Source organism: Melitaea cinxia, chromosome 28, assembly GCF_905220565.1.
Source record: "Melitaea cinxia chromosome 28, ilMelCinx1.1, whole genome shotgun sequence".
NCBI lineage: Eukaryota > Metazoa > Arthropoda > Insecta > Lepidoptera > Nymphalidae > Melitaea > Melitaea cinxia.
This window is the reverse complement of record NC_059421.1, coordinates 3,507,606-3,523,266: the sequence shown is the minus strand read 5'-3', so window position 1 is coordinate 3,523,266 and position 15,661 is coordinate 3,507,606. Positions and strand designations below refer to the sequence as shown.

At 37.1% G+C, this 15,661-nt stretch overlaps 1 protein-coding gene across 1 annotated transcript; it reads right to left on the bottom strand.

Annotated features, from left to right (window-relative positions):
* Positions 1 to 6,549: 6,549 nt before the first annotated feature.
* On the bottom strand, positions 6,550 to 8,085 carry LOC123667421. The gene has a single exon (XM_045601324.1). It carries the CDS (start codon positions 8,083 to 8,085, stop codon positions 6,550 to 6,552), a length of 1,536 nt encoding a protein of 511 aa, XP_045457280.1.
* Between the last annotated feature and the right edge of the window lie 7,576 nt (positions 8,086 to 15,661).

Sequence of the window (15,661 nt, the reverse complement as noted above, 5' to 3'; positions counted from 1 at the left end):
ATTAAGACGAAAAAATCTTCAAATTCCATACCAAATCATATAACGTATAACGAGAAATCTGTTACTGAGGGGAACGAAATGTGTATTTTATTTAATCCGCCTGCCCAGCGTGGTGACTATGGGCAAAACACATGAGTTCACGTTATTTTTGGCGTAAACTTATGGAGGCCTATGTCCAGCAGTGGACTGTGATAGGCTGTAATGATTTTATTTAATGAATACTTTAAGTCGGTGTACAATTCTGCGGAACTTATTACCGATAGTTCTATGTACAGCGATTCTTCTGATCCTATTTTGAAAAACAAGCCCACTTTACCCATTCACATTTCTATTGGTACGATTTCTCTATCAACTCAAATTATTGAGATATACCTGAAAAAGTTGGACATTTATAAAAGCCAAGGTCCTGATGGTTTACCCCCTTTGTTTTTGAAAATGTGCAGTAAACAACTTTCTTATCCCTTATTTTTATTATTTTCCAAATCACTCAACCAAGGTGAAATGCCAAAAGTATGGAAGAAGTCGCTTGTTACTCCAATTTTTAAATCCGGTGATATATATAATGTTAAAGATTATAGGCCAATTTCAAAGTTGTCTACTATTGCTAAGCTCTTCGAGAAGATTATATTTGATAACATCTTTCCTGCTTTACGTACTATACTTGCTCCCCAGCAACATGGTTTTATAAGTAAAAAATCAACCGACACTAATCTCTGTGAATTTGTACATCACGTATCGAATGCTATGGATCAAGGTTACCAGGTGGATGCCGTGTATACTGACTACTCTAAAGCTTTTGACAAAATATCTCACGATCTTCTTATTATTAAACTCGAGGAAGTGGGTATACACGGTGACCTCCTACGTTGGTTGTCCTCTTATCTACGTGATAGAAGCCAAGCTGTTGCGATCAGAGGTTTTTGTTCAACATTTGTCCCAGTTACGTCAGGTGTCCCCCAGGGCTCTCACCTCGGACCTCTTCTTTTTAACTGTTTGTTAATGATATTCGTTACGTTTTTAAATATTCATCAATACTTCTCTACGCAGATGATATGAAAATCTATAAGAATATAACCAACTATAACGACTGCGTGCAACTACAGATTGATTTGGACGAACTTTGCAAATATTGCGTTGTAAATCATCTACTTCTCAACATTAAGAAATGTAACATTATTTCATACTCGCGTAAGAAAACACCAGTTATATTTAATTACAACTTAAATGGAAATGTTTTGAGTCGTGTCTCCGAGGTGAGAGATCTAGGTGTACATCTTGATAGCAAATTAACTTTCAAACCACATGTAGATACCATTGTTGCAAAGGCCTTTCGTACTCTCGGCTTTGTTCTGAGGGCTAGTAGGGATTTTAAAAACATGGATACTCTAATTACTTTATACAACTCCTTAGTACGTCCAATTTTGGAATATAGTTCAGTCATATGGAACCCTCAATATAAAATATACGTTAATGAAATAGAAAAGATCCAACGTAAATTTAAGAAAATTCTTACTATTAGATTCACAAATTTAGATGCGCGCCTTGTTTCGCTCGAACAGCGTCGTATGGAGAAGGACCAGATATTCTTGTATAAGTTGCTTAACAATATGATTGATTCACCGATTCTTTTAAGTAACTTAAACTTTAGATGCCCCAGTTATTCTTCGCGCTGTAAGTCCACTTTTAACATTCCCCTTACGAGAACTAGATACGCCAAAAACAATTTTATTTCTCGTTCATGTGCTCGATATAATGAAGTGTATGCAGAAATAGATTATTTTTCAGCTCCATTGAGATTGGTTAAAAAAAGAATCAAAGCCCTCTCTAAATGTTAGTGTTCTAAATTTCTAATGTATCATTTTTGAGAATAACATTATAAGATAATTATTGTTTTTTATTTTTTGTTTTTGTGATTGTCTAATTAAATTGTTTTTATTTTGTGTTGTAACTCTGACTGATAAAAAAAAAAAAAAAAGAAACTAAAACTTTAACTGATCAATGTTTGTATTTTGCAATGCCATATAAATAATAATATTTGTGAATTATCGATTACAATTTTTTAATCGATTTTAATTATATATAAATATGCCTAATTGTATTCAATCAATAGTTGGTATAATATAGTTTTGTAATTTTGTATAATTTAATTTGTTATCTTTTAATTGTTTATTATTTAATTGATGATTGTATTAAACTTTTCTATTTGTTTTTGTTTGTCTTAATTGTTTATTTTAGTGTTGCTTGAATTATTTATATTTTATATTTCTGTATGTGATTTATCGATTATTTCTTGTTAATGTGTTCTTTTTGCTCATTTATGAATTATTTACTGTTGGAAACTTTGCTGGTTTGAGTATTGGCTGTATGAATTTATTAATTTACTGTATTATTGTACTGTATGTTTCCTAAATAAAATAAAATAAAATAAAATATGGGGAAAGAGGCCTATACCCAGCAGTGAGATATTACAGGCTAAGCGTTAATACTGAACTGAAGGTTTCTTGTTAAAAATCATAAGCAGTTCATAGTCTTATATATCTCAAAGAGCAATAAAGAAATTAATGTCAACTACAGATTCAACAGTGACTACGTACAAAGTAATCTATAATAATAATAATATATATAAAAGCGAAAGGTCACTCACTCATCACGAAATCTCCGAAACTATAACACCTACAAACTTGAAATTTGGCAGGTAGGCTCCTTATAAGACGTGGGCATCCGCTAAGAACGGATTTTACGAAACTCGACCCCTAAGGGGGTAAAACGGGGGTTGCAATTTTGTATGAAAGTCCTATGTTTTTGAAGTAAGAGACTTGAAATTTAAAATGTATGCTCTATAGATGATGAAAAAGTGTCCAAATAATGTATCTTTAGAAATCAACTCCTTTTTGGTGCTAAAACGGGGGATAGTAGGTTGACTCACTCATCGCGAAACCTCCGAAACTATGACACCTAAAAACTTGAAATTTGGCAAATACGCTCATTATAGGTCTTAGACATCCGCTAAGAACGGATTTTATGAAATTCGACCCCTAAGGGGATAAAACGGGGGTTGGAAGTTTGTATGAAAGTCTCATGTTTTTGAAGTAAGAGACTTGAAATTTAAAACGTGTGCTCTATAGATGATGAGAAGGAGTCTAAATAATGTATCTTTAGAAATCAACTCCCTTATGGGGTTAAAACAGGGGATGATAGGTTGACTCCCTCATCACGAAATCTCCGGAACTATAACAGCTACAAACTTGAAATTTGATAGATAATTTTTCCTTATAGAGTGTAGACATCTGTTAAGAACGGATTTTACGAAACTCGACTCCTAAGGGGGTAAAACGGGGGTTGGAAGTTTGTATGAAAGTCCTATGTTTTTGAAGTAAGAGACTTGAAATTTAAAATTTATGCTCTATAGATGGTAAAAAGGTGACGAAATAATGTATCTTTAGAAAGCAACTCCCTTTTGGGGTTAAAACGGGGGATGGTAGATTGACTCACTCATCACGAAATCTCGGGAACTATAGCACCTACAAACTTGAAATTTGGCAGGTAGGTTTCTTATAGGGCGTAAACAGCTACGAACTAATTTTACGAAAATCGACCCCTAAGGGGGGATCGATCCAAAAAACGGGGGTCGGAAGTTTGTATGAAAGTCTTATGTTTTTGAAGTAAGAGACTTGAAATGTACAATATATGCTCTATAGATGGTGAGGAGGTGTCCAAAAAATGCATCGTAATCTATATATCTATATAAAAGAGAAAGGTCACTAACTGACTCATCACGAGAACTGAAAAACCGCTGGATGGTCTGTCCATCCAGGTTGGACAAAGATAAAATTTGGCAGGGAGGTATAGTCAGCAGACGTCCGCTAAGAACGGATTTTACGATATTCCACCGCTAAGGAGGTTTAATTGGGGTTGATAGTTTGTATGAAACTTAAACAGCCTGAAAATAAAACTAAAAATGTGGTGTATAGAGGTTTTATAAAAATAACTATTAAATTATACTAAATTGTGCCTTTTAAAAAGTTACTCAGTTTGATAAGCGTTTCAAGTGACTGAAATAAAAAAATAATTTGCGTTAAACATTTTAATAGTAATGCATATCTTCATAACCACGCGGACGTAGTCGCGGGCAACAGTAAGTGTAATATAAAACAAAGTCCCCAAAAGTGTATGTGATCGATTCGCTCAAAATCTACTAACGGATTTTCACGCGATTTCACCATTCGAGAAAGGGCTCCACCATTGGCAAGAGGAAGGTTTACGGAACGGCTAAGCCGATTTTGATGAGAGTTTCACTGGAAGTTTGCCGGGAAAACTTTGTGATACACTAATTTCATCGCGGGCGAAGCCGCGGGCACAGCTAGTTTATTATAAGCATAAAGTCGCTTAAATTATACAAAAAAAGTAATTAAATCATTTCTAATTACAAATAAAACACTTAATAATAAAAAAGTTGATAACTAAATACCTTTTGAAAGAAAATAACTTGTTTCCAGAAAACAAAAAATGGATTATAATATCATTAATGAGCATTTTTGTTATATAATAATCCCGTTTTTACAACAACAAAAAAATATTAAACCTAATCCGGGCGTAACTTTGAGAAATTGCTCGACTTAGACGGTTTTCCTCCTCCGCACCTTTAATGAGAACACAAATCTCTTGCACGATATTTTTTTGGTTAAATTACTTTTACCTACTTAATTTTTAATATTGTTACCTTTGAAAATATAATTATTCAGCCTGTAATATCCCACTGCTGAGACCTCTTACTCCATGTAGGAGAAGGATCGGATAATACATCGGCTTAGTACACCACGCTACTCTGCGGGCTGGCGATTGCCGACTGTGATTAACGATCGCTATCAGGTATCTATGACAACAACCGGGACCGACAGTTTACGTGCTCTCCGAGGCACGATGGGGTAAACCACAAGGACAGACAACAAGACAGGAAGGAAATCTTTGTTCAACTACAAATATCCATTCCGAGCGGGAATCGTACCAGCAATAGCCAGTGTGAAAGCGCCCATGCGGTGCACGCATCACTACGCCAGAGCGATGTCGATGAGACATTTTTTTTTTTTTTATGTCAGATAGGCAGGCATTTGACCACAATCTCACCTGATGTTAAGTGACGATGCGGTCGAAGGTGGAGCATGCCTGCCTAATAACAGCCTATTCACTCTGGCCTTGAAGGCACCCAGATTGTATCGTTCGGGAAACACGGACGCGGGCAACGAGTTCCATTCCTTAGCTGTGCGCATCAGGAAAGTGGTGCCAAAGCGTTTTGTGCGCGTAGGTGGCATATCAATGACATAAGGATGGAACGATCGACCGCGCCTAGTGTCCCGATGGCGGAAGGTTGTTGGGGGAATTAGATCATGTAATTCCTTCGCACACTCACCGAAATATATTTTGTAGAACACCGACAGACGAGCCACCCTACGCCAATGATCGAGACTCTGCAACTTGGTGTCTGTCAGAGTAGGGTCACCTATGAGTCTCTTAGCTCGTTTTTCCACCGAGTCCAAAGTTGCCAGTTGGTATTTGGCGGATCCATCCCAAAGATGGCAGCAATACTCCATACAAGACCGAACTTGTGCTTGATATAGTTGAAGCAACTGTTCTGGAGTGAAGTATCGCCTAACCTTAGAGAGAATACCTAGTTTTTTTGCTGCAGTTTTTGCTTTGGACTCGATGTGTTGCCCAAAGTTCAGATTGGGCGATAGCTCTACACCGAGGAGCTGTAGGGAGTCGGTAATTTTCACAGAATCATCCCGGAAAGTCGGAGTCAGGTGTAAAGGGCTCCGTTTAGAGGAGAACACACACGCCTGTGTTTTTGTAGCGTTGAACGTGACCAGATTGGCATCGCCCCATTCGGAGACTGCCTTGAGGGCGACGTTCAAGCGGCTGACCATATCCTCTCGACAAGACTGGATAACATCCTTACTAGCCCTTGCTTTCGAGAAGTATCTGTCCGTCACTGTGCTGTCGTCAGCATACCCAAAGGTACCGGGGACGAGCAGATCGTTAATGTGCAGTAGGAAGAGGGTAGCGGACAAGACTGATCCCTGAGGAACACCGGCGTTGATAGCCTTTTGGTCCGACGAGTACCCGTCAAGGACAACTTGTATTGAACGTTCGCTCAGGAAGTCAGAAATCCAAGTGCAAAGGCCAGGTGGAATACCATATGAAGGGAGCTTGCTTATAAGGCTCGCGTGCCAAACCCTGTCAAAGGCCTTCGAGATATCGAGAGACACGGCAAGTGCTTCGCCGTGTTTGTCAATGGCCTCACTCCATATATGTGTGGCATACACTAGAAGGTCCCCAGTCGAACGGTGCTGGCGGAAACCGTACTGCCGGTCGCTGAGGAGATCGTTACCTTCCAAGTGGGCCAAGAGTTTGTTGTTTAGTGTACGTTCCATAGTCTTACAGAGTATGGACGTGACCGAGATGGGACGGTAATTGACAGGGTCTGCACGACTACCTTTTTTGGGCACAGGCTGCACGTTGGCAAGCTTCCAAGACTTCGGCACTTTGCTAGTCTTAACAGACGGTACACAGGCGGTACAGGCGTGTGAGAGGTGGAGACAACTCAGGGGCACAGGTACGCAGGACTATCGCTGGTATACCGTCCGGTCCGCTGGCCTTGTTCACGTCTAGAGTTTGCAGGATTTTAAGGATCTCTTTTTGGCGTATGCGTACTTCTGCCATAATGCAGTCAGCACGAGTTGAGATTGGTGGAGCTTTTCCTGCAACATCCAGACGAGAGTTCTCAGCAAAAAGAGATGCAAACAAATCCGCTTTCTCTTTTGCAGAATGGGCCAGTGATCCATCAGTCCTCAGCAATGGTGGAAGTGACGGCCGACAAAAGTTAGATTCAACGGCTTTTGCCAGGGACCAAAACGCTTTGCTCCCAGAAGGGTAAGAAGCTAGTTTGGCCCCAATGCGGCTGATATGGTTGAATCTAGCCCTGCGTAACGCCCTTTTACATGCCTTGGCAGCTTGGTTAAAAGCTTTCTTCAAATTCCGAGAATTAGGAGACTTGCGCGCTCGAGCTTCAGCCCATGCAGTGTATGCCGACCGCTTTTTGACTTCTGCACGATAGCATTCCGCATCAAACCATGGGCGAGCTTTTCCATTCGTCGCTACGTCAGAGTATGGTATAAAATATTCCATACCCTGGCGTATAACCGCGGTAATGGCTTCAGCGCAGCTCGACGGATCATCAGAAGAAAAGCATACCTCTCGCCAAGGATAGGACGAGAAAAAGTGACGCATCTCATCCCAATCCGCTGCCTTGTAGCGCCAGACCCGTCTTGGGCCACATGGGGCTTCTTCGGGTGGGGAACAGACGGATACAGATTTTACCAGACAGTGGTCAGAAGTACCCAGTGGTGCAGAAACTGTTATTGAGTAACTGTCCGGATCAGTTGTTAAAAATAGGTCTAAGCAGTTGGCGGTATGAAAGTCTACGTCTGGTACCCTGGTAGCACAATTAACAAGCTGGGTGAGGTCTAGCGTCAAGGCTAGTTTACGCACTTCTCTCCCAGCATGGTCGGTCACCTGGTATGGGTATAGCCACTCCTGGTGGTGGGCGTTGAAGTCCCCCAGGATGGCTAACTGTGCCGAAGGGTAACGCTCTCGAGCCTTATCCGCCGTTAGGGTGAGATGGTCACATAACTGAGTTGTTTCCACGTCTCCACTGTGCGAACGGTAGACACAGGCATACAGGATTTTCTCCTGTCCTGTGTCCACCAGAACCCATAGGATGGAGTAACTGGATGTCTCAAGGTGCTTAAGACGCTTGATGCAAATGTCATCACGGACGCACACACAGACTCCGGCACGAGGTATGAACCTGTGCTCCAGAGAATACCCGGGGTAGCTGAGGTACGCCGTGTCAGCCGGACATCTGATCTGCGTCTCAGTGAGGAACAGCAGCTGCGGTTTTTCTGTTTCTAGGCGGTGATGGACAGATTCGAGATTGGAGTGCAGACCTCGGATGTTAGAGAGGTGCACTTTCAATGGGAGGACGTGCAGCCGCTGTGTATACCTTCTTTTACTATTGTGTGCTTTCATGGAGAGCGAATAGGTTCTGGGGAACGCGACTGGACGAGGCGGCATCCTACCTACCAGGTGTCAGACTCAACACCGCCGCACGGAGGGGGCCTGACGCGGAGACCGCGGGGACGCCCGAGCCCCCCCAGAATGGCTACCTGGTCCTCCCTTCCGGTCGCCAACCGGCAAGGTAGAACATTCTGGGATTTTTCGTCAGGTGGCGGGGCAGCCTTTCACAGGTGGCTATCCTGCTACTTGGGCCCCCAACTTCCTACGGTCGGCCAGCGGCGGCACCGTGCCTCGGATCCCGCTACCCTCCGAAGCCAGGCACCCGATGCGGCAGTGATGAGCAGACAGAATCGGTCACATAGAGTGCCACAACTACCCATACACATCCCCCAAATGGCTGCTCTGGGACCCGCCCCGGAACACAGCGATTGCCGTTTGGCGGCGCGACTTTACCCAGAGGGTGGTAATCAAGCCACGGCCGAAGCCTACCACCTCAAGAATTTTGTCGGCTCTTACGACAGGCCTTCTTGCCGGGCCGTAGGAAATCGTATTCTACTGCCCGTCCCTACACGGGGAAAAAACGAAAAGACTCTTAGAATATACAATATCATCAGATTAATAAAATTCGTCTCTAGTTCGTAACTGCTACTATTATATCAAGTCAAATGAGAATAACAGAAAATATAAATAAAAGTAAATAAACATCCTCATTAGATCCATTTGACTAATGAGTTTGTTGTGATGATTGATTAGTTCATTAATCTATCAATAATCACTGATTGGTGATCAATCCTCGCATTGACAAAGTTTTCATATCATTCCTTTTAATTTGACTTAACTACACGTCATTAATATTCTAATTAAATACGAGTAAACAAACCGTGTGAGCTTAATGGCTTAATATATTAAAGATTCATTATCTGTTACTTAATTGTATACCACACATATATATTCAGTTTTTTTTTTTTACTTTTGTTAAAATTAAGTTTATTTAAAGTAATTAATATAGTATATCAAATATAGAATTCTAAAAACAATCATATAGAGAACATCTTTCTTGATATTACAAAATGATTTCCTAGCAATGAAAATGACTATAACGCGAGTGCATTATGATAAATGTTCACCATAGCCATTTAGATGTCGATTTGTGCACTCTATTTGACATCTGGACAACAATTTGCTGTTGATTTATTGTCCTGTGTAACTGTGTAATTTCCTCTTTTGTGTCCTTTTATAAAATTCATATTAATTGAGGTAGGGTACAGCACGAAATATCCCGCTCTAAATCTGGAGCAGCCAAACTAGGTAAGTACCTTTGACCTTACAGATCACAGCTAAATAATATTGCTTTCGAGTAGTGTTAAGTTAGGGATTTAGGGTAAGCTCGGTGACGCGCTTGAGATGCTTGGGGTATTGCAAGCATCTACTCGTAACTATAAGCTACGGTAATCGCTTACTTCTAGTTGTAATAAAAAAATCTCCTTTGATGTCTTCTGAAATGAATATCACTTTTGGGTATCATGAGCTTCGGTCCGCTGGGTTGATTTTCACTACACATAACTATATATAACAAGAAAACAAATGTGAAATATATAAGAGTTTATTTATTGTAAATCGTAAAATCTCGTCCGACTCCATTGGAATTGACTTTTATCGCGGTTTGTGCTTCTTAAATCTTTTTTACGAATCTCTAAACAGTCGTAATGTTCCTTTGGGTAAGAGTAATGGCGGCGGCTGAATTCGTATATTTTACTTACTAATTAAGTGAAATGCGTATTGTAAGAGGTTTGAAAGTATTAGGTTTCCTTTAGGGTAATTAAAAATAATTATCTTATATATTACCTATAAACAATTTAGTAAAGGGGGATGAAAATGATTTGAGCCGTAACTGTATAAACAATTTTTTTTTATAAATCTATACAAATAAATGGAGATCCGGTTTTTTTGTTCGGTTATAGTGTGAAAACTATACTACTTTCATTAAAGGTTTCCTGGAAGAGATCACTATAGGCGACAAGCTTTGCATACACTATTTGTTTTTGTATCTAATGGTTCTAAAATGTATCTTCTTTTTTGTATGCAATAAAGTTTTAATAAATAAAATAAAATAAATAAAACTGCTGAAGCGATCGGAATAATACTTATGCCATAAGATCCAGTGAGTTTCGAAGTAGGTTTTAAGTATGTTTTAGTATATAATATGTTGGTGATTACTTATCGCGTAAAAAAAATATGGAACGACAGATGTCGCTAGTAAAATATATACGACTATCATCTATTTATTTCTCTGATTTTCGCTATGATTGTAATTTATTTGAATTTTCATTCGAAACAGTTGATCGACAAACGGTTGCGCAAGTGACGTATTTTTCGTTATTCTAGGATAAGAGATAGCTAATGCATTTTAGGAGTTCTAAAATAAGTGTATATCAAAATCGAAAACTAAGTTAACTAACCAAGAACATTTAAAATTATTGTTCCAATTTTGTTATTTCATAGATGTAGGTACTTGTAATTTTTTAGTATTTGTGTGGACGAGGTACGAAAGATCATCATTTTTATGTTCGAGGTTATAACATTTTTTTATGAGAAATCTTTTATAAAATATATGACAAATCATAATCCGAAAAATAAATAAAAAACGAGTGTGCTTTAGACCAGACGACTGAAGTAAAACTTACGGAATTTTTTAATAATAATTTTCGTAACTTACGGAATGTATCTCTCTGTCTTTCCATCTTCACTAACTTATATCTCCCTCTCAACTTCCGTTCCCCTCGCCTGGTCACACTTTTCGCAACGCTCTCGTCACGCATTTACTAGCTTACTCCCCAAAAAGTCAAGCTTGCGTAAAGAAGTTTTACTTCAATCAAAAATTAAAATTTAAAGAGATTTTATCGAATTTTAAGGTTAGAGAACTTAATTGTTTTATTACATCTCAGCTCTATACGTTACGTGAAATGAAAAGTTTTGTAAACAAAAGATTCTCAATACAATCGTCACTTTAACGACAATTTATTTACTAGAATGAAAACTTTTCACAGCGTCGAATAACGAGTTAAAAGCATATTGAAAACTCTTTGAATAGCAAATTCTAAGAATTAAGCTTTTAAACAAAATAATTGCTCGGTAAAATATTTATTGAATTAAGCTACATGAAAATTCGTTAATTACGTGTAGTTGACGTCGTTTGGAAGAGATAATTATTTACTTAGCAATAAAATTACCTTTGTAGTTTTGTTATTCTTTTCATTTGATTTTCATTGATCTTTCTGCCGTATTACATATCATTTGTATTTACACTTAGTATGTGGGCGTAGGTCAAATATGTACTCGTATCTCGTATATATATATATATATATATATATATATATATATATATATATATATATAGCTAAATACTGTTTTCAAGCAGTGTTGTATTCCTGTTGGTGAGTAAGAGTCAGCAACGCGCTTGCGATGGGTCTGGTTTTGCAGACGTCTATAAGCCACGGTAATCGCTTACCACCAGGTGTGCTTGTGTTCCTACCTAGTTGTATAAAAAAAACACATCCCAATAATATGAATCGACAATTATGTTTCTCAGTGAAATTTATTATTCTCTTCCTATAACTTAAATTATTGTTTTTTCTTTCAAGATTACCTATCAAATTACCTTTACCATAATGAATTACACGTCAAGTTAAGACTCCACTGTTCCCATTGTGGGAAGAAATTTTAATTAGAAGTGTTATTTAGCGTAAAATTCAATAATTTCATTCATTCACAATTCATAAATTCATTCACAATTCATTCATTTGCACATTTGTACTTTGTATTTGGTTTCATGTGAGAGATTTAACAAATAAAAGTTTTATTTTATTATTGTTTATCATATTCATAGATTTAAAAGGTAATATCACTTTAAAGACGAGTTTTCAAGTTGTTCAGTAAAGTTACTTGAATGATGTATGTTTATTATTTTTGGAACGAAGTTCCTTACGGCAGGCTTGACATTTGGTTGGGCGACCGAACTGAAAAAAATGTGATACTAAAACCGTAAGAAAAATATATAACGGAAGTGACGTAATATCAGTCACACGACTGTATAATATGACGTTTGTAAAACTAAAATATTACTAGTGAACTTTTTTTTAATTTAATAATAATATTTTAATTAATGTTGATGCTGTGATAAGCAATATTTTTAATCAACTTAAGTAACATCCAGGTTAAGAAATTAAGAGTAATAAGAAAGTATAACCAATAAAGCGCATTTTAAATTTTTAAACGTTTCAATACCTGTTTTGTGTGAGTAAATCTGAATAACGCCGCCAGAAGTCGATTATCATCAATAACATACCACGAGGTACCCAATAACCCTAATGACGTACGTCGAGACATCCAATCATCTTCCTATATAATCCCACTCATGATATTACAATACTCGTCATCTTCAATATGCTCGACAGCGTAGCGTTCGAAATATATTCGAAGAATTTAAAAATGCAACGCCAGACTTTCGTGGAAACTTATCGTTTTTTTATTAATTGTATACGTTTGTATTTTATATAGTTATTAAAATTTCCTTAACGTCATGCTATATTTAGAATGTTGTAAATAATATTTACTAATATTAGAGTTCTATATAGACGGTTAAGTTTGCCAATAAAGTGTCATAACTTATGTAAAATAAAACACTTTTAGAATGCTTATACAACAGTTCGTTAAATGATTTTAATAAAAACTGTTTAAAAGTCAAACTTCATGTATATTTTACAAATCACCCGTAAGTTAAAATATAAACTACATAATTTTCAAACAAAAGCTATTCATATTATAATTCAATAAAAATGTCAGGCACCCTCCTAAGCTACGCGTTATTCACAACGCCACACTGCAAATTACGAATTTGTGTAATTCGCAACGAACGGCCTCACTTACTGCGGTTTTTATTATTATTTTCGAGGTTGTGCCTCGTAATAACGTTGTAATCATATATGAAATTCTGATTCTTTACAGATTTTTAGATTGACAGAAAACACGTTTCCTGTGACAGGCAAAAGGGGGGCATTGTTCATCAGATCGTAAACGTCAAACTTTATATTAAAATATTTGCATCTTTTTTTCTATTTCATTATTATTTTTATTTAAAAGCAAATAATAATAAGGTTATTTTTACTATTTCTTTATATATTCAAACATACTTATACAAAAATATGTTTTGGCCCATCTTACTGTAATAGACTATGACAGACATCAGACGATAAAAGAATCTTTAGAAACGTAAATATACTGAAATATATATAAAAAGTAAATATAAATATATATATGAAACATATTAAAAATTGTGTTAAATCTTGAATGAATGAATCACATTATTATTTCTGTAATCTATTATATTGCTATAACAAGATAAATAAGTTAATTATGTTTAAATTGTTTTAATAAAAATCTTAAGTTAAGTTTGGAATAGTATACCCAACACTGCAAGGGTAAACAAAACAATACCTAAAGTCCTTTGAAAACTAAGCCGGCTAAGCCCACAATTTGCAAAGTGATTTGCGGTGATAACGCTACAAAGCTGTGGAACGGCAAACCAATGTCAAGTGCTTATAAAAATTTTGCGTTACACTCCCAGAGAAAAATAAAGGAGGTGAGAACTCCAAAAAATGTAGCTAAACTTAGATTATTTATCTTATTCAGTTGCATAGTGGAGTGTATTTCAGTACGGACCGTTGAGTCGCTCGCGTGGATTTGCAGTAATGCATCTATAATGTCAGCCTCGGTACAAACTGTCGAACTTGCATCAATAATTTTGTAGCACTTCAACGGGTTGTATGTAAAACAAAGTTTTCTCATGAATGTATATCGGTTTTTTTTTTTAATTTAAATTTTGAAATAAATTAATAATAGCTTCTATACAGGACCACTTCAAGTAATAAGTATAACTATAAAAAACAACGTTAACATATTTTTATGTATTTTGAATTGATTGTCGCGTATACAGACAAAAAATATATTTGCTTCTTTACATAATAATAATGATACGCGTTGGCACAACTGTTACAGCCATGGATTGTACCTGTTGCGCTGGCGGTTGCGGGTTCGATCCCCGCACATACAAACATTTGTATTAGCCATACAGGTGTTTGCCGTGGTCTGGGTGTTTGTGCAGTCTTTTGTGGGTCTCTTGTGAGTCTCCACACCGTGCCTCGGAGAGTACTATAAGGCGTCGGTTCCGGTTGTTATGATGTACACCTGATAGCGATCGTTACTCGTAGTAACGATATATCCGGCAACGTGCAGCGTGCCATAGAGCAGCGTGGTGGATTAAGCTCTGATCCATCTCTTACATGGGGAAAAAGTCCTAGCAGTGGGATTACAGGCTGAAGCATAGCGTTGAAAATAGAAATATACAGTATTTATATTAAAAAGCCCACATTCAAACGTCTGCACTTATTTACACGCGGGAGTTGAGAGACGATTCCATTTATTTTTTAATATTTCAGCCGCAGCAGCGGCAGTATAACAGCCTTACACGAGCAACATAGTTGTCACATTAATATCCCTTACAGAATTAAACTTAGCCGTTTAATGGCCAGTTTCAATACTCTATCTATCTCTAAATTTGCTTACTAGAGATAGAATTTTGACGTTAACTCCATATAAATTGTGTCAAAAATCTATCGCTAGTAAGCAAATTTAGAGATAGATAGAGTATTGAAACTGGCCATTAGTCAGTAAAAAGTTCCGCTAAGTTATATTGGTGAACAATTTTCCCCAATTAGCTCAGTGGACAGATACTATTTCAACTCTGTCTTGCAATGTTCGTTACTGACTTGTCACAAAATTTTACCTAGTGATGTAAAACAAATTATCTAATGAGAAAATCTTTCATAACTTTTGCACTTTTTTTTAAACATTTGGGAGATGTTTTATACGATTTGTTATTTTCTCAAACATTTGCCTTAAGTGTCGTCTATAAGCATAATTTTCAATGATGTGATATCGACCGACCATCGACGGTAGGCAATTAGAAGTAAGTGGTTCTGATATTCGACAGAACTAACCTTACAGCAGTCACTGCAGTCAAAATTATTTAATTTCTATCACTATTAGTGTATTAATTTATTCATTCTCAAACGGCCAGCTTAATCACGTGACCTGATGTTATAAAAATTAGAATACATTTCAATCACCGAGCACTACAGCCACACTATACTTAATTTCGTAGTTTGGCACTGTTGGAAGCCATTAATCTGAATGAATGAATACTTAATTTTGACATTGACATTTTGCAATAAGCTGGTGAAATCTGTCAACTGTTGTTTAATGCAAACGTCAGAAAGTAAGTAGTTTAATAAATTTTATCAGTTTCACTACAGCAGGTTCACAAACTAAATTATCCGGTGAACGACCGCGCGCAGAGGTAATTGAAGCGACGATACCGGGAGGCTACCTCGAGAGTAAACAGAATGTTTCAGTTTTTATTCAGTTATAAAACTAAGGCGTGTCTACCTTATATATGAACTATTAGTAGGAATTAAATTTAAATAATTATTATTTACGATATAAAAATAAATATTTACTACGCAGGATAAGA